General features: G+C 31.6%; 3 protein-coding genes across 3 annotated transcripts; 2 read left to right on the top strand and 1 right to left on the bottom strand.

Moving 5' to 3' along the window:
* Nucleotides 1-803: 803 nt before the first annotated feature.
* LOC137836161 (uncharacterized) lies at nucleotides 804-1,241 on the top strand. The gene has a single exon (XM_068645018.2). The coding sequence runs from the start codon at nucleotides 804-806 to the stop codon at nucleotides 1,239-1,241; it is 438 nt and encodes a 145-aa protein (XP_068501119.2).
* Nucleotides 1,242-12,297: 11,056 nt separating this feature from the next.
* On the bottom strand, nucleotides 12,298-16,687 carry LOC137836223 (zinc finger BED domain-containing protein RICESLEEPER 2-like). Its single transcript, XM_068645065.2, has 3 exons — nucleotides 12,918-16,687; nucleotides 12,513-12,831; nucleotides 12,298-12,404 (listed from the first exon to the last, which is right to left on the bottom strand). The coding sequence occupies exons 1-3, from the start codon at nucleotides 14,589-14,591 to the stop codon at nucleotides 12,298-12,300; spliced, it is 2,100 nt and encodes a 699-aa protein (XP_068501166.2). The 5' UTR covers nucleotides 14,592-16,687.
* Nucleotides 16,688-20,633: 3,946 nt separating this feature from the next.
* On the top strand, nucleotides 20,634-21,794 carry LOC137834951 (non-specific lipid-transfer protein 8). The gene is made up of 2 exons (XM_068643213.1): nucleotides 20,634-21,230; nucleotides 21,492-21,794. The coding sequence occupies exons 1-2, from the start codon at nucleotides 20,893-20,895 to the stop codon at nucleotides 21,499-21,501; spliced, it is 348 nt and encodes a 115-aa protein (XP_068499314.1). The 5' UTR covers nucleotides 20,634-20,892; the 3' UTR covers nucleotides 21,502-21,794.
* Nucleotides 21,795-22,062: the final 268 nt, after the last annotated feature.

Here is a 22,062-nt window from a genome sequence, read left to right as displayed (position 1 = left end):
AGTTTGATTGTTTTACATGTGAAGTATTTGTTTTAGCTTCATTAATCAAGCAATTTTCGCAAACTAAGGAAGAAGATACATAAGAGGCAAGGAAGAGGAGACAGACTGACTGAGTGACTTTTCGAATAGTGTTGTGCTCCACATAATGGATTTCGTAAACTCAAGAGATGTGGTTCGAACTTGTGTCTTGTCTAAACGATTGAAGAGCCTATGGAAACATATCACCACTCTATCTTTCTACTCCTCGTGAAAGGATCTACCAAATCTTGTTACAATGGAAATTCAATCTTCATTCTTTGTTAGATTGAAGTTCTTGAAGATTATAATGGTGAATCCGCACAAAATATCTGATGAAGAAGTAAACATAATAGTACGACACTTGCTTCAAAGAGGATGGAAGTAAACATAATAGTTTATGGAAGGAGATTCTCGTGTCTAAATATGGCAGCTGGAGAAGTTTGAGAGAGGATGAAAAAAGTCGTAAGAGCTCTCTCTGGTGGAAAGATCTAAAAGAGGTGTGGGCTTCGGAGGGGTGGGGTAGAAACTTTGAAGATAGGGTCGAGTGGAAAGTTGGTAATGGTAAGAATGTTTATTTTTGGGAGGACAGTTGGCTTGGGAGCGATGTGTTGAAGAAAGTATTCCCGAGATTGTTTTCTTTGTGTTTGGTTAAAGGTGCAAAGGTGGTTGATCTTGGGTCATGGTCAGTTGGCGTGTGGGTTTGACGTCTTGCTTGGCGTAGACCTTTGTTCGTCTGGGAGAAGCTTTTGGTGGAACAACTGCGTCAAGCTTTACTTATGGTTAGGATGATTTCGGGAGAGGAGGATAGGTGGGTGTGGAAAGGTGAGGGTCTCATTTTCTCTGTCAGCTCTGCTTACTCTCTTGTAAGGAGAGATTGTGAAGCGGATTCCTCTCCGGTTTTCGGTAAGTTATGGAGTTGTAAAGTTGCACCCTCTACCTTACTTAGTGCTTGGAGGGTGTTGGAGAATAAGATTGCTATTAGGGCCAATTTGGTAAGGCGTGGGGTGGTGGTGGATAACTCTCTGTGCTGCTTGTGTGGGAAGGAGGAAGAGCACTACCGTCACTTGTTTTTCGAGTGTAGTTTTGCGTGGCGGGTTTGGTGCTTGTGCTTTAAGAGGTTGGGTGTGTCATTTGTGTACCACAGAGATCCTTTGTCAAACTTTGTTCAGTTCAGGATGAGTCAGTCTTCTGAGATGATTAATGATGTGTGGAGATCTATCTAGGTTGAGATGGTGGGAGAAATTTGGAACCACATGAATTTTATAATTTTCAACAGGGGGTGGCTGACGCGTCTGAAGTGTGCGCTTTGATGCAAGCTAAGGTTTGGTCTTGGATTTCTGCAAAATCTCGTTCTGCTTCGTTTCCCTTTTCCAGTTGGTGTTTGGAACCTTTGGAATGCATGGGGCTGTTCGTTTGATGTAATGTTAGGTTTTCTTATATGTTAGCAATAAGGGGTGTTAGGTTGGATTTTGAGCTAGTATCCGGTTATTGTTTTATTGCTATTGTTTTTATGTATACGGGTTGAACTACTCTAAAGTAGTTCGCATTTTATATTTAATTGTCATTGCCTATAGAAAAAAAAACCAACACTTGCTTCAGAACTCGACAATCACCACAATTGTTCTTTATCATGAATTTCAGGAAGTTAGATTGTTATCCTATACTGCACTGTTGAAATAATTATTTTACAAATTATTTAGTTTTTCCTGCCTTATTTTTCTCTTTTTGATAATTGTTTTCAGTAGATGTTTTTTATTTGACTAGATGAAAATTCTAAGAAACCATTGTTTATGTGGGAATGCATCTAAAAAAATATTTTCCAAAACAAGTTTTATGATTATTCTTGGATACTAAAATGAAACAGTTATGATTTACCTTATTTGTTACTCACACACACATGTAAAACTACAATAAACAATACATTTTCAATATCATATTTTTCCAGCATCATCATCAAAAGAAGCTTCTCTAAACTCTTTTCAAAAAGAAAAACATAACTAAAATATATATACATGTCAACCTCTAACGTCTCAGCACGTTAATTTATAGAAAACAATTACCAAAATTTTATGTCTAATTGAAATGAAAAATTCTAGAATAGTTGAACCAAACACGCGTTTTTGTCATCTGTAACACTACAAATCCATTATCCATCATGAAACTGATCTATAGTGTTCCATTTTATCACACACACAATGAAACAGAAGATGTTGTGGTTTAAGCACAAATTCCTACAATTTTTAATGAACCAAAGTCAGGTTCAAGTCAACCTTCCCTTCCCATCAAAGATCCCCAAAATGGCCACTTAATTTTCTCCTCATTGCTGCGCGTCAAGAACAATAAAATAGAACAACGTTTCACACCAAATCATGATAACCACCACCAAATCTCTACCCACTCAATAACATATGAGTAAAAATGGAAACCAGACACAAACTAGTCAAAACTTCTAGTAACCTTAAACCCAAAAACGATTAAAAAAACCAATATTTATCAATTGATAATTTAAAAATTACAAGGTCGTTAAGGATACATTTAATTTAATTTTTATTGGTGATCTTAAATGCTATATAATTAATATTAAGCACAAACCCATCATATTATTATAACATTATTGCTACTTTTAAGAATTTAAACATTAGCTTGTTGGGTTTCCGCCTTTTCTTTTAAGTTTCTTAAAACTAAAAAAAAGTGCATAGTTAATCTCTAGAAAACAATTAAATTGATATAATTTTTTATTTTTAAATTGGCTATTATTTATATAAAAATAATCCCAACCAACCATGCTAAAATTAAAATGACGAGATGTTTTACAATCATCAATAAAAAATAAATTACCAGCAAAACAAATGCTTGAATGAAATTATCAAGAGAGATGAAACGAAAATTCTCCTTCCATTAATTACTTTTTATATAAATTTAAATTTAAGATCTTAGTAAACAAATTAAACCTTATTTTACTTGAAACATGTTCGTTTTAATGTTGACTGTTTAATTAAAATAACGTATCTTTGGCTTAGGGTACAAAGTCATGAAATGAGGTGTAAGATGAAGTTTTGTAGAATTTCCCAGTTGTGAAGGAAACATATAATACAAACAAAAGTTTCCACTCCCATGACTCCGTCAATTACTTTCGATCTCTATATACGCATTCTAGAAACAAATCTCGTAACATTAACGTTAAAAGATACACCAGTGTTGTTGTTGTTTTTTTCTTTTCTCTTTTTAGTTCAACTATATATATGTTTCTCTGTGTTACACTTCAGTTATTCTACAACATTCTTTCTCTCAGAAAATCAGTGTTCAAATACTAACTGTTTCCGTTATGGAACATTCTGAGTTCGAGTTTCCCACAACGGCTTCCGTTTCAAGAGCCTCCCCAGACGACGTCGTTTTCTGCGGCAAAGTCATAACGCGCCGATCCGAAAGCGAGACCCGGGTTCTGTTGATGTCCGAGTCTTTGGGTCGGACCAATGGCTTTGTGGCGTGGCTCCGGTCGCCGTCCGGGAGGGAGATCCGGTGTCGGAGGAGTGAGAGTTTCCAGCGACGGTATAACGGAGTATTTGGGGCGGTGAAATTTCCCTTGCAAATGGATTTAAGTGACATGAAGAGGAGGCAGGACCGGCGAGATATGCCACCTCCGCCGCCGAGGTTTACGGCGAAGGAAGACGGCGGAGAGGGTTGCTGGGAACTGGTCCGGCCGATGAGGCGACGGGGAACACTCAAGAATGCCTTATTTGGATGCCTTCCCATTGTTTAGGAATTTTTTTTCATTTATTTATCTATTTTCTTATTCATTTGGGTGAACACCTTATTTATTGATTTATTTAAAATAGATAGATTTTTTTACCATGTTTCATTTCATTGAAGAAGTTTAGTTTCGAGTTTATAAACTCACCCGAGATAAAATTTGTATATTAAAGCAATTAATTTAACCATTACAAATACATAAAATAATATTAAAAATATATAGACTATTATTTTATATTGTAAACTAAAATTTCAATAAAATATAAATTTATAAAAATTTAACATTTAAAATACGTATGAAAAATTAAAATTTGTGTACTATGCATTAAGTTTCATTAATATTCATAAATATTTGTTAACAACAATAAGTTTATATGTACAATTAAAAATAACTAGTTTTTTTATGTTGGTTTTTATTTTTTTAAGAAAAAAGTTAAAAGTCTGAGTTACTAATTAATTATGCGCTGCTTTTCTTTATTTTTAGATCAATTTTACTAGATTTAGTGATTTTGTTCATCACCACTTTAAGATCAGTTTTACGAATAAGTGCTTAATATTTCCTTTATTCTATAATAAATAAATTTTCGTTATATGAGAATTTTACCAAAAACTAATAAAAATAATTTGAGAACTTTTACTTAACTAATGTAGAAAAGTTATGGTTGATCTAATCACATATATTATGTATAATTATTCAACAAGTTTATTAAGTGTTGTAGTAAAGAAGGGATTGAGAGATAACTTTTTACTGATTAAACAATTAACTCTTCTCTTAACTTTTTTTTTTTTCAGTTCGAGGGATTGAGAGATAACTTTTTACTGATTGAACAATTAACTCTTCTCTTAACTTTTTTTTTTTCAGTTTGACTTCGCTTTCTTCCTTCTTTTATTCTTTGTTCCCTGCCTTCGGCTTTCAGTTAGGAGGACACTTGTAAAAGGTGTTCCAACGCCCCAGTAAGTGTTAGGTATTCGGTGCAATAAATGCGTAATAATGACATACCTTTTACTTTAGTTGTTATGCCTATTTATACAGTTGTGCTGGATTTGGATCTTATTACTGTTGGACCGATATTAGTATATGGGTTCTGATTAAGGACATGTTACCTAGTTGTTCATTTTGCTTAATCTTCTTAATCATCCTTTAATCTTAATACATTTTAAGTATGTCGATCGGTACTAGATACCAAGACATCTTGAAACCGCTCAGTCCTGACCCATTAAAAAAACAAATGGTAATATTTTTAGGATTTCAATTCTTATTGGCTAAAAATTAAATTAAATTACTTGTGAGTCTATAACTTTTGAAAGTTATGAATTTTATTACCTACATATGAAAAAATAACATAAATTTATAAATATCGATATTAAACGAGTCAAATAATGTGAACAAGATGTTGAGAATATTTCGAGACCATAATATTGATGTTAAAGTTGATGAAAGATAACCTATCCAAGATTCAAATAATTTATTTTAAAATAAATAATAATAATTTATAATTATTTTTATTATTATTAATATTAATATTATTATTGATAAGTATATTTAAAGACATGAAAATGATGGATTAAAATATTTTTTTCTTAACATATGTATATCTAAATTTCATCTAAATTAGTGGATGTATTTACAACCTTCATTTACAAAGAGGACTGGAGGATGCAAAGAAGGGGAATTGCAAAAATGAACGCGTAATTAAGAAGTACTTTGACCAGGATTAAAATAAGCAACACATAGACGATTTTACTTAATTGTCGCCTATTTCAAAAATTTAGACTATAAAATCGTAGTCTATGCCAAGCTTATAGATTATGATTCATATGAATAACCATATAGACTATAGTTTTATCTTGAATCGTTTTTTATATGATCATGTTAATTTCAAATTTGTCACCGCATTTTATTTAAGCCATAAATGATTTGGAAAAGAATACTGAAGTGTACTTTGCAATAGTAGTATGTCAATGGAACTTGACTAATTGGTCAAGAATTAGACGTATCTTGGGTGATCAGACGGAGTAAAATAAAAGTACCGAGTATCTTCTCTTTCCTTACAACTTTTATATTACATGTTATAATTGCTTAAACTAACTAAAGAAGGAAGGAAAAACGTAAAACCAAACTTGCAAAATCATTTTATACACTGCTTAAAGTTCATCTTTGTATCGTCTGATATTGCTTGCACAAATTATGCAAGCGAAAAATTGCAAAATTTTTAAAACACAATTCAATCCCCATTTCTTGTGTTATTTTTTGTTTTTCACAAATCTAATGTTGGAATAGTGATAAATGTAAGATTTCAGTAATATTTCATATGAAAATACAATCACTTATGGATATTAACTGATAAAATAATTAGAATATAACCCCTAATTTTTTAATTTAAATTTTTTTTACATATTTTGTGATTATAATTTGAATAAGAATGATTTATTCCCGAATTTCTGTTAATTTCAGGATTCTAGGAAAGAATGGAGATGAAAGGGCAAATATACAAAGCTAGAAAGGGAAAGCTGGAACACACCAACATTCACCCAAAATCGCCCAAGCCAGAAGCTCCCAAAGGATTTCACCCAAGCAAGCCCAATCTCGCCCTGGCGAGATCACTCCAAGTGACGTTGGACCTTTTTTCGTGCAACTTGACCAAGCGAGGCCAATAATGTCCAAGCGAGAAGTCACTTAGCCCAAGTTCAAATAGGTTAAATATGAGGTGTGAGGCACAACCCTAGACATTCATTGGGAGAATAAGAGGTGTTAGAAAACTCTAGAGGAAGTAGCCGTTAAGGAGAAACATCATAGATATTCTTTTCTTGCTCTCCATGCTTGTAATAACCAACGTGAGTGGCTAATTCTACCCTTTGGGATTGAAAGTAATATGTTCAAACTCTTATGTATTGAGGTGATATTTAAAAATAATATTATGTTCTTGATTGAGGATTGGTATTTTCATTTTTATTTGTAATGCTTGTTTCTATGATCTAGATCCTTAGATTTGACTAGAAAGTACTTCTAAGTTTCTGACCCAAATGATAATGCTTAACAAATTTGTCTTGAATCTTCATCCTTATCTATACTTGTGAATGGTAGCCCCACCCTCGAATTCAAACCTGAGAAAGAACTAAGACAAGGCGATTCGCTCGCTCCATTTTTGTATATGGTGGTCGCGGAAGGACTAATTGGTGCGATTAGACAAGCGCAAGAGAAAAATGTACTGGAAAGTATTAAGGTGGGGAGAAATAAGGTAGAAATTGTTAGAATATGTGGCCAAAACAAGAGGGGGCTAAATTGTTTTCACAAGATTTTCGCAAAGCTTGGAAGTAGAGTGAAAAGTTCTGTAAAATTAGTCAATTGATTTTTTGTTCAACTGGATAAAATATATTTATGAAAATCAACTAGTTATTTTATCAAACAACTGACTGTTTATACTAGAAACCAAAGAACAAAATGTAAAGTCGTGTATAAGAGTAGGGAAAGATAGATTCACATAGAGAGGTTTATATTGGTTCACTCTTAATCAAGAGCTACATCCAGTCCTCAACTAACAACTGAGAATTCATTATGCAATCAATCATAGATTACAAAACACACACCAAGAATGTTGATCTTTAACCCCTCAATAACACAACACTCCTTGGCAACACCACAGTTTGCAGAAACCTTTTATGAAACTGACTTACACACAATTACAGAATTCAAAGAAGGAAATAGAATACACATGGGCTTTACAAAGCAGTAGTACAAATGAATAGAAAACTTATATCCTACTTCACACACAAGCAATAATCCAAAAGCTTTTGATCTTCTCTTGAAAACATTTTTAATAAACTATCTTTCTTAGCCATTTGAAAAGATCACATAACAGTCTTTATATAGACTCGAAGAAGTGGTTAAAACTGTTATATCATTAATCAAAAAGCAGTTAGAAACATTTAAAAGAAGTTTGGAATTCATAACAGAATTCCGTTAAAAAAAAACAACTGATATATTTGAAAAACAACTAATTGATTTATTTTGCTGTTAAGGATTTCACATAAAACAACCATTTGTTTTATCGAAATAATTGACTGTTTATGCCTTACAGAAAAAGGCAAAAGAAAGCAAATCTTTTTCAAAACCTTTGAAAAACACTAAGTGTCAATCAACCAATTGTTTCAACAAATTAACTGGATAAAAAACTTGTTGTAGTCACAAGACCTTGAAAAACAGTTTTTTCAACTGATTGAAAGCTCGAAACAACTAACTAAAATTTACACAACTTTTTAGAAAACACTTCTTTCAAAAGAGATAAACAATCAAGTGAGTTTGGATCAATATTAGATGTGAATTGACAATTCAAAAACAACTAAACAACACATACAAAAACAACAACAGGTTCTTCAAGTCTTCAAAGCAGATTTGGAAGCATCAAAACACCTTGTTCAACAATCTCTCTCTATTTGATGAAGAAAAATCCTTGGTTTGTTTGTGTTGTAGAGTTTGAACTTAAGAATTCCTGCAAAACAGAATTATATACCACACAATACAAGTATAACAACACGGTAAAATAGATTTAAGAAAGCACACTTAAAAAACTAGTTTTTGCATAACCAGAAAAGCAGAAAAACTTAAAAAATTCAAAAGTGTTCAAGGTAGTTTGGTGCAAAGCAACAATAGAAGAGTTAAAGCTACCAATACAACCAAATCAAACAAATAACTTCTCCCCCTAGTTGTCTTCACAAACAGACAAAGAGAACGGATACACAAAATTGGAAACAAAATGATAAGGAATTAATTAAGTATTACAGATTATATAAAAGCATTTCAAAAATAGAAAATGACTTTGAGCTTTCAAGGATCCTTGCCATTGAAATTCAAAGAGTTGGTTTTGAACAAATTCAATGTGCTCATCTAGATGTTGGAATCTGGCAGTACAAAATTCATAGTGGTTATTGATGAAATGGGGGGTTGTGGAACTAAATGCTGATGGAGGAAGGCAAAGTAGATAGAGGGTGATGGAGGATGCTAGAATTTTGTAGATGTTAGAAATATGCAGAAGAAGATGTAGAATTCAGTTTGGTAGATGGATCGAGTTAGGTAGATGGATCGAGTTAGGGGAGTACTAGGCACGATTGATCAATGAAAAGGGGGAATAACAACTAGAGAAAGAAGGCAAAGAGGGAGGCGGGGGGTGTTGGCATTATACACAAGGCAAACAGAAAATATAAATTCACCTCGGTGGACACAAAAGAAGTTTGTTGCATTGCTCAAGCTTGAATAACAATACCTGGTGTGGTCTTTTGTGCTGCATAATCTAGATTTTCTACATATGCTTTAAGACTGAGTATAGATTTATATTTGCGTGCGGTTCAAAACATGTTCATTCTGAACTTGGCATAGTGCCTGGCTTGTTTCCTTTCTTGGTGTCTTTGAACTCTTGAATTAATGTGCTTATGGAGATGACCTTATGTTAACAACTCCAAAATCATTTGTTCTCTTATTTGTTCAATTTTCTAGACACGTGAACTGTTGGAGATCCCACATCGACTAGAGATTAGAGTATTTCATTGTATATAAGAGAGTGCAAACCTCACCTCATGAGCCAATTTTATGGGGTTGAGTTAGGCTTAAAGTCCACTTCTTAATATGGTATCAGAGTCATTTAAAGCCTATCCTAGCGAATGTTTGTTGGGCTTATCAGGTCACCCGCTATCGGGCCGTTATCAGACCATCCATAATATGTTATCCCATGCACAAACTATCACTCTCGACGTGAGGGGAGTGTGTTGGAGATCCCACATCGACTAGAGATTAAAGTATTTTATTGTATATAAGTGGGTGCAAACCTCACCTTATGAGTCGGTTTTATGGGGTTGAGTTAGGCTTAAAGTTTATTTCTTAATATGAACTACTGAATTTATGGCATCTTTTGGTTATTTGGATTTTTAGGAGAACTTTATATTTATATTAATCTGTATAAGAGTTAAAATTCCTAAAGTATTCCATGTATTATTCATTTTAATTGGTGATAAAAGAAAATTGCCTCAATAATAAATTTAAATAAAAAATGTACTACTAAAAATATTGATAACGGGTTAAAGGGTAACCAAAAGAAAATTAAACTACCAAAATCAAACATAAAAAGAGGCCATAAAATTAGTATTCTAGTGCATAAATGAAGAAGATTGAGCCTAGAAACGTCTATGACTTGTGTACATTCTTTGAACATTACCTTTCAAGTTTGTCTTTAACTATACATGCACTTATATTTATGACAATCGTATCCAATACGTGCTTCTTCCTAACTTATTAATGTAGTTTCTCGTGACCTTGTAACTTTTTCGTGATCGTGTGGATCCAAAGAAAGTGACTGACCCAGACAAACTAAGTTCAAAGACAAGAAAATTGGAAAATTAATGTGAAGAAGAGGATACATCCGTAAATAATTTACAAAAAGAGAAGAAGAAAGAATCTTAGAATATGGACCACTTTCCTAGTTTTTTCCAATACAACATTGTTACATATTAATCATCATCGGAAACAATAATTAATAACAAAAGAAACCTTAAGCACACACACATAGATAATCGCTTTCCAACAAAATGCACTTTAAATAAGGGACACAAATCTTACTACTTGGATATTCAATTCAAGTTAAAGGAGATAACAATAACCTACAATAGAAACAATAATGTGGTAGAAAATTTAACTTGGATAAATAAGAGATAGTGTGTATATTTAAAAAGATAAAGCTCAAACTTTGAAATATTATTTAAGAGGATCTATTAAGACCAATAACTTGTACTAGTGTGTATATGAGAAGGTGAATGAATCCTTTTATACCAAATTTTCACGTTTAGTAGTGTAAAAAATTTAGGTTGTACACACATTAGTTTACGTGTAATTTTGTAAAACTTATTACTTAATGGATAAAAGACTCATTATCCAAACCTAAGGATAATATTGTCACGATCATGGATCTGTGCAACTAATAAATAGGATGTGTGATATTTGATATTAGAAGAAAATTATTAAATAAATATTAATTTTATATATAAAAGATAATTAGATATTATATTAATTAAATTAAATATTATTTTATAGACTAAAAAATTATTAATATTTAAAGTAATTTTTATTATTAATAAAAAAAATTAAATTAGTATCTAATTAGTTTATTAAGATTTTATTTAATAATTTTTAAAATTTAAAATGATTTTGTAGTTAAATTTTGGTAGTTAAAATTTTGAAAGTTAATTAAATATAAAATTAAAAATTATTTTATATATTTTTATTAACAATAGAAATTATTTTAAATACTAATAATTTTTTAATATATAAAATAGTATTTAATTTAATTAATATAGTAATTAATTATTTTTTTATTTTTAATTAGTTTTTTTTTGTAATGAGATAAATAGGTATATTTAAGGTATGTAGTCTAATGTATGAATTTTTTGTCTATGGAAAATAAATTCTTAAACTGAGTTCAAGAAGAATTTCAAATTTTAGTAAAAGTTTCTAAATAACTTTTTATAGTCGAGAAAAAATAATTTATAACCTTGAGCCAAAATAGTATGATTGAGTCTAATGATGAGTCCGTGCAGAACTCGACGCTCTTTTTTGTTTTGTACTGCGCGCAAGGAATCATTATCATCCGAGAAGATTTTATATTGGATGATAAACAAAATAAGAGTTTAAAATATTTGGAATGATTGAATTAAAACCACCACATGTGACATTGTTCTTAGTTGGCAGAGTGATGCAATATGAGAAACCTTGATCAAGACCTGTGAGCCCCATCTCTACAAATAAGCTAGGATATCAATTTCAATTTTGGAATCATCATGTTCATTTTATATTAATATATAGCAAACCCAGATCAAATTTTATTCAATAGTAAAATAATACTGAAAAATAAATAAAAAGAAGATAAAAGAAATTATGTTCACAAACAAATATAATTCTTCTTTTGATAAGATTATTTTCTTTGTCTTTTTGGAGTGATAAAAAATATTTTCTTTCGTATTGTTTTCATTTTGCTTAACCTTGAAGGTGCCCTTTTCATTTGTTTCATTCTCTTGTTCTATTTTTGAGTTTTACCATTATGTGGTTTTGGTGCACCTCTTTTTGGTGATAAGGCTTTTAAGGTCATAATGTCATTGCCTACATGGAAATATGACTAGTTTTTATTGATCCTACGTTATAAATAGGGGTGACAAAGCGGGCTGGCCCGCCCCGCTTTGGCCCGTCCTGCAAAAATAATAAGGGCCAGTTTTCATGACTCGCCTCGCGTGCGGGTTGGTCCGCATAACTTTTATAAATAAAATATTATATATAGATGTAATATGAAATTATGAATTAATCCAACTTGCGGTGTACTATAAAGTATGACAAACAAATACACCTCCCAAATTCTGAAATTGATTATATAAGGTGGCCAAAAAACAAATACACATCATCAATAGTTACAAGAGATTTGATGAATTCAAAAACAACACTGAATAAATAAGCAACAATTAACAATCAAGAGCAGTTATCACATCAAACACTTGTTATGCAATTGCTATTATGTCATCTTCTTCCACTTCAAGAACATTTGATGCAACCTTAGAAGAGCTTTCATCTTCTACTTTTTGATAATTATAATCTTTTCCATCATCTGCATACATTTGAACAATAACAATGAAAGAATGAATTTACCCTAAAAAAATCCATGCTTCCAAAAATAATACAATAACAATAGAATTGGTTAAAATAAATAAATTACCTTCAGAAAATCCATGCTTCCAACTAGAAGTACAAATAATTGCTTCCACATTTTCAGGCAAAAGAGAATTCCTATACTTGTTAAGAATTCGAGAAGCAATGCTAAATGCAGATTCTGATGCAACTGTGGTTATAGGAATACTCAACAAATCTATAGCCATTAAAGCAAGATCCGAAAAATGTTGACTATTATTTTTCCACCACTCTAACACATCCATATGCTCCAAAAAATCAAAATCCAAAGTTGGCTCATTCAAATAAGTGTCAAGTTGTGTTTTTCCACTTTGATTAGCTACTTGAAGCTTGCGCATTTTTAATTCCTATTATAAATGTAATAAGTTAGTAACATGGGGCAAGTACAACAAAAACTAAAAAATGAATTGAAGTACATTCAAAAGCAACTTACATAAAAAAGACTTGGTTTAGAAGTAGATGGGGATGAAGATTGTCCTTGCTTACGCTTTAGAGTATTTGATGTTGTTGCTCTCAAACCTTTGCTAGAATATTCGGCAAAAAGTTTGTATAATTTTTGCTTGATGTTTTCCAATTTCAACTCCCAAGTCAATGAATCAATTTTTTCAAAGCAAAAACTCAATGTTTCTAACTTCATCCTTGGGTCTAAAATTGCACCAAATGCAAGTACAACACTATATTCATCCCAATATTTTTGAAATTTGACTATCATAAATTCAGCCATATTCTTAATTAGTGCATCTTCATCTTTCACATTTTCTATCAACAAGCTTTGAATTTTCCAAACTTGTAAAAAATACAAGTTGGAAGTTGGATAACTTGTAGCAGAAATCAAGGTAGTGATATCATAAAAGCGTAACAAGAACTTACAAATTTTTTCTGCTCTCTGCCAATCTTCCTCTAAATGGCAATATTTATAAGATTCATCAACCAAGTGCAAGCTTCCAAAAACACGTTGATATTTAAGAGCACTTTGAAGCATCAAGTAAGTTGAGTTCCACCTTGTAGGGACATCAAGACACAAACCACATGATGCATCAATATCACTAAACTTTTCCAGGCATTGTTTGAATTTCACCATTCTACTCTCTGAACCCCTCACATATTTGATGCTATTTCTAATTTGGTTCAAAGCCTCACCAAGCACCTTTAGTCCTTCTTGAACAATTAAATTTAATATATGTGCACAACAACGAACATGAAAGAATTCACCACCACATATCAAACCGTTTTGTAAAAGAAGTTGGCTTCTTAGAGTATTTTGGAGAACATCATTAGTAGAAGCATTATCCAAAGTGATAGAAAATATTTTTTTCTCTAATCCCCAATCTTGTAAAAAATCATAAATTTTCTTAGACAACTCAAAACCTGTATGGGGGGGGGGGGGGGGCATATGACAAAAGTTGAGTAGCTTGCTATTTAACTTCCAATTTAGGTCAACAAAATGAGCAGTCAATGATATGAAACCTTCAGTATTAATAGATGTCCATAAATCAGAAGTTAAGCATATCCTACTAGGAATAGAAACAAGCAATTCCTTAAGCACTGTCTTTTCTTTTATATACATTCTCCCAATATCAGCCTTAACAGTGTTCCTAGAAATCATAATTGCATCAGGACACAAGTAGCTTATCCAAGTCCTAAGTTCGGGATACTCAACAAATTTATAAGGCAAATTATGTCTAATAACTAGATTAGACAACAATTCACGATGTACAACTTGATCTATCTTTTTTCCTTTCAACTTTCCCTGCATATCTAAAATCATTTGACCCACATCTTCAGTTTTTCTTTTATCACATTTCATAATATGACGATTTAAATGAGAAGTGCCATATTTTCTTCCACCAGTTAGATATATTCTATTGCAACTATTGCACCTTGCCCTTTCTTTTCCATCTTTATCCACCCCAATCTTAGTAAAGTACTTCCAACAATCAGAGGTGGTAGTCTTATCCCTTTTCTTTTTGTCACCTTCAACAGTTTCAGATTGGTTTTCAAAATCATCTTTCTCAATTTCATTTTCACATTCGGGAATATTAATATCCTCTTCTTTAGCCATTCCAATTTCAAAATTAAGATCCTGATTAATTAATAGCATAAACATAAGAACCTATCTAAATATAACCATAGATACAAAGAGATAAATGCAACATAACCAACATGATGTAGAATTTAAAAATTAACCCAAAGCAGAAAGTTGTCACCTACAAAGCCAATACGATAACAAATACAAACAAGTTGTTGCTCCACAAATCTTGAATGACTAAAATCCTAAAACTGCAGAAAAAAAGTAATGGAAAAAAAAAATTCTCATGAGTAAAAATGGCGGTTGCAGATGGTGGAAGGTTAAGGAGGAAGAGATAGAACCTGGAGGAAGACGGTGGTGGAGGGCGACAGTCGCAGATTGGTGTTGGCGGTGGAGGACGACGAAAACTGACGGTGGTGGAGGGCGACGGTCGCAGATTGGTGTTGCCGGTGGAGGACGACGAAAACTGATGGTGGTGTTCGTGGAGGAAGAATGGTAGCGACTGGCAGGGCGGTGGAGGACGGCGAAAACAAACAGTGGTGTTCATGGAGGAAGAGAGGCACAACGACAGCTTTGCAGTTGCAGATGCTTGCTGTTTGTATTTTTTAGGGTTTCAAATTGAATGTGTGTGAATGAATTTGGGAGAAAAAAAAAAGGGCACCAGCAGAGCAGAGCACAGCACACATCAGTTTTCACATAAGCGGGTTGGCGGGTCAGCCCGCCTCGCCCCGTCGTAAGCCCGCACTGGCCGCGAGTTATGCGGGGCAGGCTTAAGTGGGTTGATGGGTCAGAAAAGAGAACCCACCCCGCATTTTTTGGTGTGGGCTACGGGTCGGCCCGCGCGGCCCGCCCCGTTTTGCCACCCCTAGTTACAAAGTACTTTATTTGTTTATGCAGTGTAAGTTAGCAAAGTTGGTATGGAATAAAAGCTATAGATGGATAGGGATTTTGACTGCACAACATGAAGATTGAAGATTTAAGGTTCTTGAATAATTCTATTAGTATAATGTTAATCGAAAACAAAACTTGATTTGGAAGGGTCATGGATGGTTGTCATTGGATGTATTTAGGAGTATAGAAAGAGGACAATCGTTGAGCAAGGAAAGATTGATATGGAGGAAGTCTCCACATGGTCCAATTAAAAATATGGACTTGTTGAAAGTAAAAATAATAAAATTTAACTTTGGGTTTGGTGAGTGGCTAATGAATCCATATATGTTATTAAAAATGTGTATATAGTGGGTTGATCTGACTAATGAATCCAATCAAACTTTTATTATTTTGTTTTATATTTAGTGAATATTTTATTTGATTATTCAACTGTTCTTTGTGAGTTCGATATCCGTTCTTAGGGACACATTATTACTTTTAACAACATGATGTACTTGCTGTAAAAAGTCATCAAACACATTTTATTCGTAGTGAGACAATTGTTGAGGGAGACATTATTCTGGACTGATCAATCATCTCATGGCCGATGTCAAGTGGGCCAAACCAGAAGCAAATATAGTGTTTGATTATTTATACTCTTAATAAAAAAAGAGTTACATCTTGACTATTTGTTATAACTTTTAACCAAGTGGTAAACACTCACTCCAACATTAGAACAACAATCTTCATTGTCAATTACAAATATATTTATTTTATTTGGACATTAGAAGCAATATGTTCATGTCCTAAACACTTTAAACATTTAATGGAACTTATCCTTTGTTTAGAAAAAAATGAAGAAGTAGAAGAAATGAAATCAAAAGAATTCTTTCCTTTTACCAAAAGCTTACCTTACTCTTTGGAGGATGATCCTTCACCTTTGAAGAATAGCTAGAGTTTTAATCTTGATAGGTCTTTTTGCTTGAATTCTTCTCTTGAATTATTGTTCCATGTTAGTTGTTAGGTGGAAAGGGTTTTATACTCAGAGTTTTACAATGACTTGAATATTTCTATTCAACCCATGCAGAAATGTAGTCATTGTACCGTCTTCTTTTTTTCCAATTAACTTGATAATAGTTAGTTCCATGCTTTGTAACATCCCTTCATATTTTTGTCACCTTATACAAATCTTTGTAGTTTGATGTGAAATTACCTTTTATAGTAAAAGGCACAAACATTTTTCTCAAGTAAGCCATACCAAATGATGATGTAAAATCCTACAAATTTAAGCTTAACGAGTAAATAAAAACTAGTATTTGTATGTTAAAAAAGTTATGGTGTTAATTTTGAATATATATGGAGTTAATTTGTTTTTTATGGTTTATCTGTGATAGTTATTACTATGTCAAAAGCTTAGGACTTAATAGAAATGGAAATGGACTTAGAAAACTAATTACAATGAAAGTAAATTGTATTGTGTAAACCCTAAACCCTAAACCATACTACATAAAATTTAAGTTGTTTTGAGTTAGTTTATATTTTTCGAAAGTTTTAGGTAATTAACACTAATGTCAATGATAATTAGACATATAGATTTACTACTTTTAGTAAATTCAAACTTCCCATTTTTTTTGACTAATCTAGTTTAACCGATTTTGGCAAGGAAATAAAAAAGACAAATTAGTCACAAGTGGACATTTATTGTATCTGCAACCAAGATTACATCCTTGCCATCAAATTTGATCCAAATCAAATCCTTATACCTTCAAATAATTAGAAGACATTGACTATCTTAATACTTTCTCTCCAATAGCTAAGATGATCACCATGAGGTTACTTCTTTCTCTAGCTTCTATCTATTCATGAGAATTGAAACAATTAGACATAAACAATGTCTTTTTACATGGAAAGTTGAAAGAAGATGTATACATTGTTGCTCCTCCTGGATTGACTTCTATTTAACCAGGACAAGTTTGTAAATTAAAAAAGGCTTATATGGCCTTAAGCAAGCAAGCAGAGAGTGGTTTTCCAAACTGACATCCTTTTTGCTTTCTATGGGATATACTCAATCTATGAATGATCATTTCCTGTTCATTAATTCTTTTGAAGGATCGTTTATAACATTATTGGTGTATGTAGATGATATAATATTGGCAAGAAATGATAAAGAGGAGATTGAGTGAATCAAACAAGCCTTGAATCAAACATTCAAGATTAAGGATCTTGGGAATTTAAGATATTTTCTTGGTCTTAAAATAGCAAGAAGTAAGAAAGGGATAATGATGAATCAAAGGAAATATGCACTGGAATTATAAACATATGCAAGTATTTTAGCCTGCAAACCTGCACCTATTCCAATTGATAATCATGCAAAATTATCTTCTACTAGAAGTGTTCCTTTCATAGATGTCCAAGCCTGTAGAAGATTGATTGGAAGACTTATGTATTTCACTAATACCCAACCTGACATAACCTTTTCCGTGCAACAACTTTCTCAACTTCTTGCTAAGTTGGCAATTGCTCACTATAATGCAACAATTAGAATTCTCATATATATCAAAGGAGCTTCGAGTCTTGGTTTATTTTTTCCTTCCAACACTTTTGCTCATTTAAAAGTCTTTTGTGATAGTATTGGGGCACCTATAGAGATTCAAGACAATTAATGACTATTTTTAGTGTGTATCTTGGCAATTCCTTCATATCCTGGAAATCAAAGAAGCAAGGAACAATATCAAAGAGTTTATGTGAAGCTGAATACAGGACAATGACCGCTGTTACATGTGAAATTCAATGGCTAACTTATCTTCTTCAAGATTTTAAAGTTTCTTTTGAGTAACCATCTTTTTTGTACTATGACAATGACTCAACAAGATACATTGCAGCAAATCCAGTGTTTCATGAGCGTATGAAACACATAGAAATAGATTGTCACGTGTTAGGGAAAAATTGAAGAAGGGTCTCATACATTTGCTTCCCATTTCTACCATAGAGCAACTGACTGACATTTATATCAAAGTCTTAAGTCTTCAATCTTTCGAGGGTATTTGTTTCAAGCTACGTCTCATCAATATTTACTCTCTAGCTTGCGGGGGATAACAAATGATATGGATGCAAGGCTTCTACAAAGAAGCTAATATTAATTTTGTCTTTTATAATTCTTAGTGTTTCTCTTTTTACATATGTTTAGCCTTTATTTTGTCTTTTTTTATTCTAACCTTATTGACTCTTTATTTTACATTATGTCTCTTTAACTAGACTTAGAATGAGTGTATTGTTGGTATATATTTATATTATTTGCTTTGATTTAAGGAAGAAAAATAAAATAGAAGAAATATTCTTTCTCATGTCTTTTATCTTCCTTTTTCTCTTTGATTCATTTCTATTCTATTTTATAATAAAAAATATTGATGAAGAACACAAATAATAAATTAATTGATCATATTATATAAATAATAAAATATTTTATGTTTTTTAGACCTAGTTTAAGACAGGAGTACAAGTAAATCAATTATCATAAGTGATAATCACTTATCTTGAATATTTTTTATTACTATAATATATCATTAATTATATTAAAAAATTTAATCGATTATTTCTAAAATGTAATAATAAGGGTCAAAAACCTTATTCTGCTTAGAATAACCGATTATTTAATCAATTAGGTAAAGGAATAATAATTGATTACACTGTATATATAATGCGGATTAGCATGTCAAATATGATATGAATGTTAGACATTATTTTTCTCACACTTATATTTTCTTTATTAACTTAAAATAATAATCTCTTTATAGTGTTTACTCCTATCTTTATAGAAATCCTAGGTTGTATTCTATAAATTTTTCTTCAAACTCAAACAATATATTAAAACAGAATGTAACTTAATTAAAAGAAAATTACACTCCATAAGAAGTGTTATTTTTTCAAGTTATCGTAACTCATTTTATCTATGAATGAAGTTTTATAGGCTCGGTTAATTAAAAGTGCTTTTTTACATGTTTAGATTATTTTTTTATTTTTTTTCTAAAGACTTCTATAACTGAAAAAAAAACTCATAAATAAAGCATAGGAATTTTTTCGTATAATTTTTTAAAATTTTATTTTTAACTTTTAACTACAAGAAAATCATTAAATAGTAAATAAATTTAGAAACTAAAAATAAATAATCACTATATTAACTAAATTAGATACTTATTTTAGGAACTAAAAAAATATTGATATCTAAAGTAATTTTTATTATTAATAAAAATTATTTATAAATTTTAAATTAGTATATAAATTAACTACGAAGGTTTTAGTTATTAATATTTTAAATTCTAAATTAGTCTCTAATTTGAAGACTAATTTAGAATATAAGTAATTAGTAGATAAAACCTTAGTAGCTAATGGTTAGATATCAATTTAGAAATGACTTTATAAATTTTTATTAATAATAAAAATTACTTTAGATATTAATAATTATTTTATTTTTTTAGGATGGTATCTAATTTAGTCAATATATTAACTAATTATTTTGATATCTAAAATTAGTTTCTATTTCACAATTTTTTTTATAGTGTTTAGATAAGTTAATTTTAAATTTTAAAATATTTTTATTTTATTTTTTCTGAAAATCCTTACGAATGAATTCTAAACAGAACCGATTTCAAAAGACACATACAAGCTTCGTAACATATTTTGAAGGTAGAAATTAAACTTCAATCCTAAGAGAGGTTCACAAAAAAAAGAAAGTATTTGCCAATATTTTTAATTATAAAGAGTAAATCAGTCACATCCCTGTTAATGATATAATCATAATGCTCGAGAGTTACTTGAACATCAACAGTGATAGATTAGAACATATATATTCAAGGAAAAATAAACATAATAAAGGACACAACCTTAAAAAAGTGTATCAGACAAAAAATTGTCAATAATTATGAAACTTTGAACAACCAAGCAAATGCATCTAGTGAAAGCAAGACCCTCTGACATAAATTAATGTAAATTATGAATATTATATAATGTATGGTTGAAATATCCAATTGAGGGGCCTATTGCTCCAACCAATTAAAACACATTTCAGAGCCAGATAATGATCCTGTGATAGTAACTTGCACATGATTTTGTTCCTAAACAGAGAAACTGTCACTGTTAGCAACAAAGTTGCAAGGGTGTGACACCACTCACAAGGCTTACTTTCACCAAAATTAATGGTTTTTGTAATAAGCAGGTTAAGTGACCAAATTCTTGCATGAATGGAAATCATACAAGAAAATAACCCTTTGCTCCAATGAACTTTCACATGCCCCTTTTACTTGTTGAAACTGAATAACCCCTCCTTCACCATTTCCACCTAACCTAGAATTTGACAAACACAAAAATGACAAGTTTCTTGTTTCTTGCACTCATTTTCCTCCATTAGTCAAATCCAGCCTTACTTGCAGATTTTAGCTTCCCTTTGAAACTCTATAAATGGTGAAAAGGAAACAATGCAAATTCATACCAGTTTTTTCTGTTTTGAGCAAGCATGAAATCCTCAGGAGCATTATTCCCTGCCCTTGTGATTCTGATCCTTCTTGTATCAACTTCAGAGGGTGCAATTTCATGCAGTGATGTGATAAAGGACTTGAGGCCTTGTGTGAGCTACTTGGTGAGTGGCAGTGGACAGCCACCAGCTGCATGTTGCTCAGGAGCCAAGGCTCTTGCATCTGCTGCATCAACCACTGAGGATAAGAAAGCTGCTTGTAACTGCATCAAATCCACTTCCAAGAGTATCAACATAAACTCACAATTGGCTCAGGCTCTTCCAGGGAACTGTGGAATAACCCTTCCTGTGGCTATCTCTCCCAATGCAGATTGTTCCAAGTAACATTCATTCACTCTTTTAACACACTCTTTTCAACAACAAGAAATTATCCCACCTTTTTACCTGCATAAACTAAGCTCATGCATTATGTAATTTGTAGAAGCTTTCATTTAACTAATGTAAAAGTTAATTTTAATGTGTCAAAAATCACTAAAAAACATCATTATTTTTTTTACTGTTTTGGCTAACTCTTAAGTTAAGTTACTTATTGTGGACTTCATTACATGTTTTGTTTTTTAATTGATGTACAATTTTGGCAGGTTTGGTTGAAACTTGGAATTGGAGGGTGATGCAAACATGCTCAACATTTTTTCTGCTACATATGTATGGGAACTTAAAATATTTACTGTAATAAACAGGAATCTACCTACGTGGATTTCTTCACTGAGTGCATGTTTTTGTTTTTAATATGCTGTCTCAATGTTTTTTCTACCGTGATTGTAGAGCAACTGAGGCACCTTTTATTTAAAGTTCACAAATGTTGTGTTGCTATCTATTTGAAGGACAATGTTAAGTTTATTTGGATAACAATAATAATATTCAAAATTCAAAATAAATAAAAAGAAGAGGGTGCTATGAATAAAATAAGAGTTTGTGTTTTGGAAACCATTCAAATCAATCTAAATTCACGTTAACCTCAACATTATTCATTTTAAAATGTCATCAGTATGAGATCTCCAACTCCAACTCCAACTACATGGTTGTGAATGTTTCTTCTTATTCTTGATCATAATGGGATTTTGATTTGGATTTCAACAAGCACATAAAAATAAAATACTTACAAAAAAGATTTCAAATACTGAAATTAATATTAGTAATATGTATTTTTTT

Source organism: Phaseolus vulgaris, chromosome 5 (genome assembly GCF_051622355.1).
Source record: "Phaseolus vulgaris cultivar YP4 chromosome 5, ASM5162235v1, whole genome shotgun sequence".
Taxonomy (NCBI): Eukaryota; Viridiplantae; Streptophyta; class Magnoliopsida; order Fabales; family Fabaceae; genus Phaseolus; species Phaseolus vulgaris.
This window is presented reverse-complemented; position numbering and strand designations above follow the sequence as displayed.

Bases quoted from the DNA above. Each gene is read 5' to 3' on its own strand.
- LOC137836161 (XM_068645018.2), top strand. From the start codon at position 804: ATGATTTCGGGAGAGGAGGATAGGTGGGTGTGGAAAGGTGAGGGTCTC.
- LOC137836223 (XM_068645065.2), bottom strand. From the start codon at position 14,591: ATGTTTATGCTATTAATTAATCAGGATCTTAATTTTGAAATTGGAATG. The intron at 12,832-12,917 runs GTAAGTTGCTTT...CATTTATAATAG, and splicing joins CTAAACCAAGTCTTTTTTAT to GAATTAAAAATGCGCAAGCT. The intron at 12,405-12,512 runs GTAATTTATTTA...AAATGTATGCAG, and splicing joins GAAGCATGGATTTTCTGAAG to ATGATGGAAAAGATTATAAT.
- LOC137834951 (XM_068643213.1), top strand. From the start codon at position 20,893: ATGAAATCCTCAGGAGCATTATTCCCTGCCCTTGTGATTCTGATCCTT.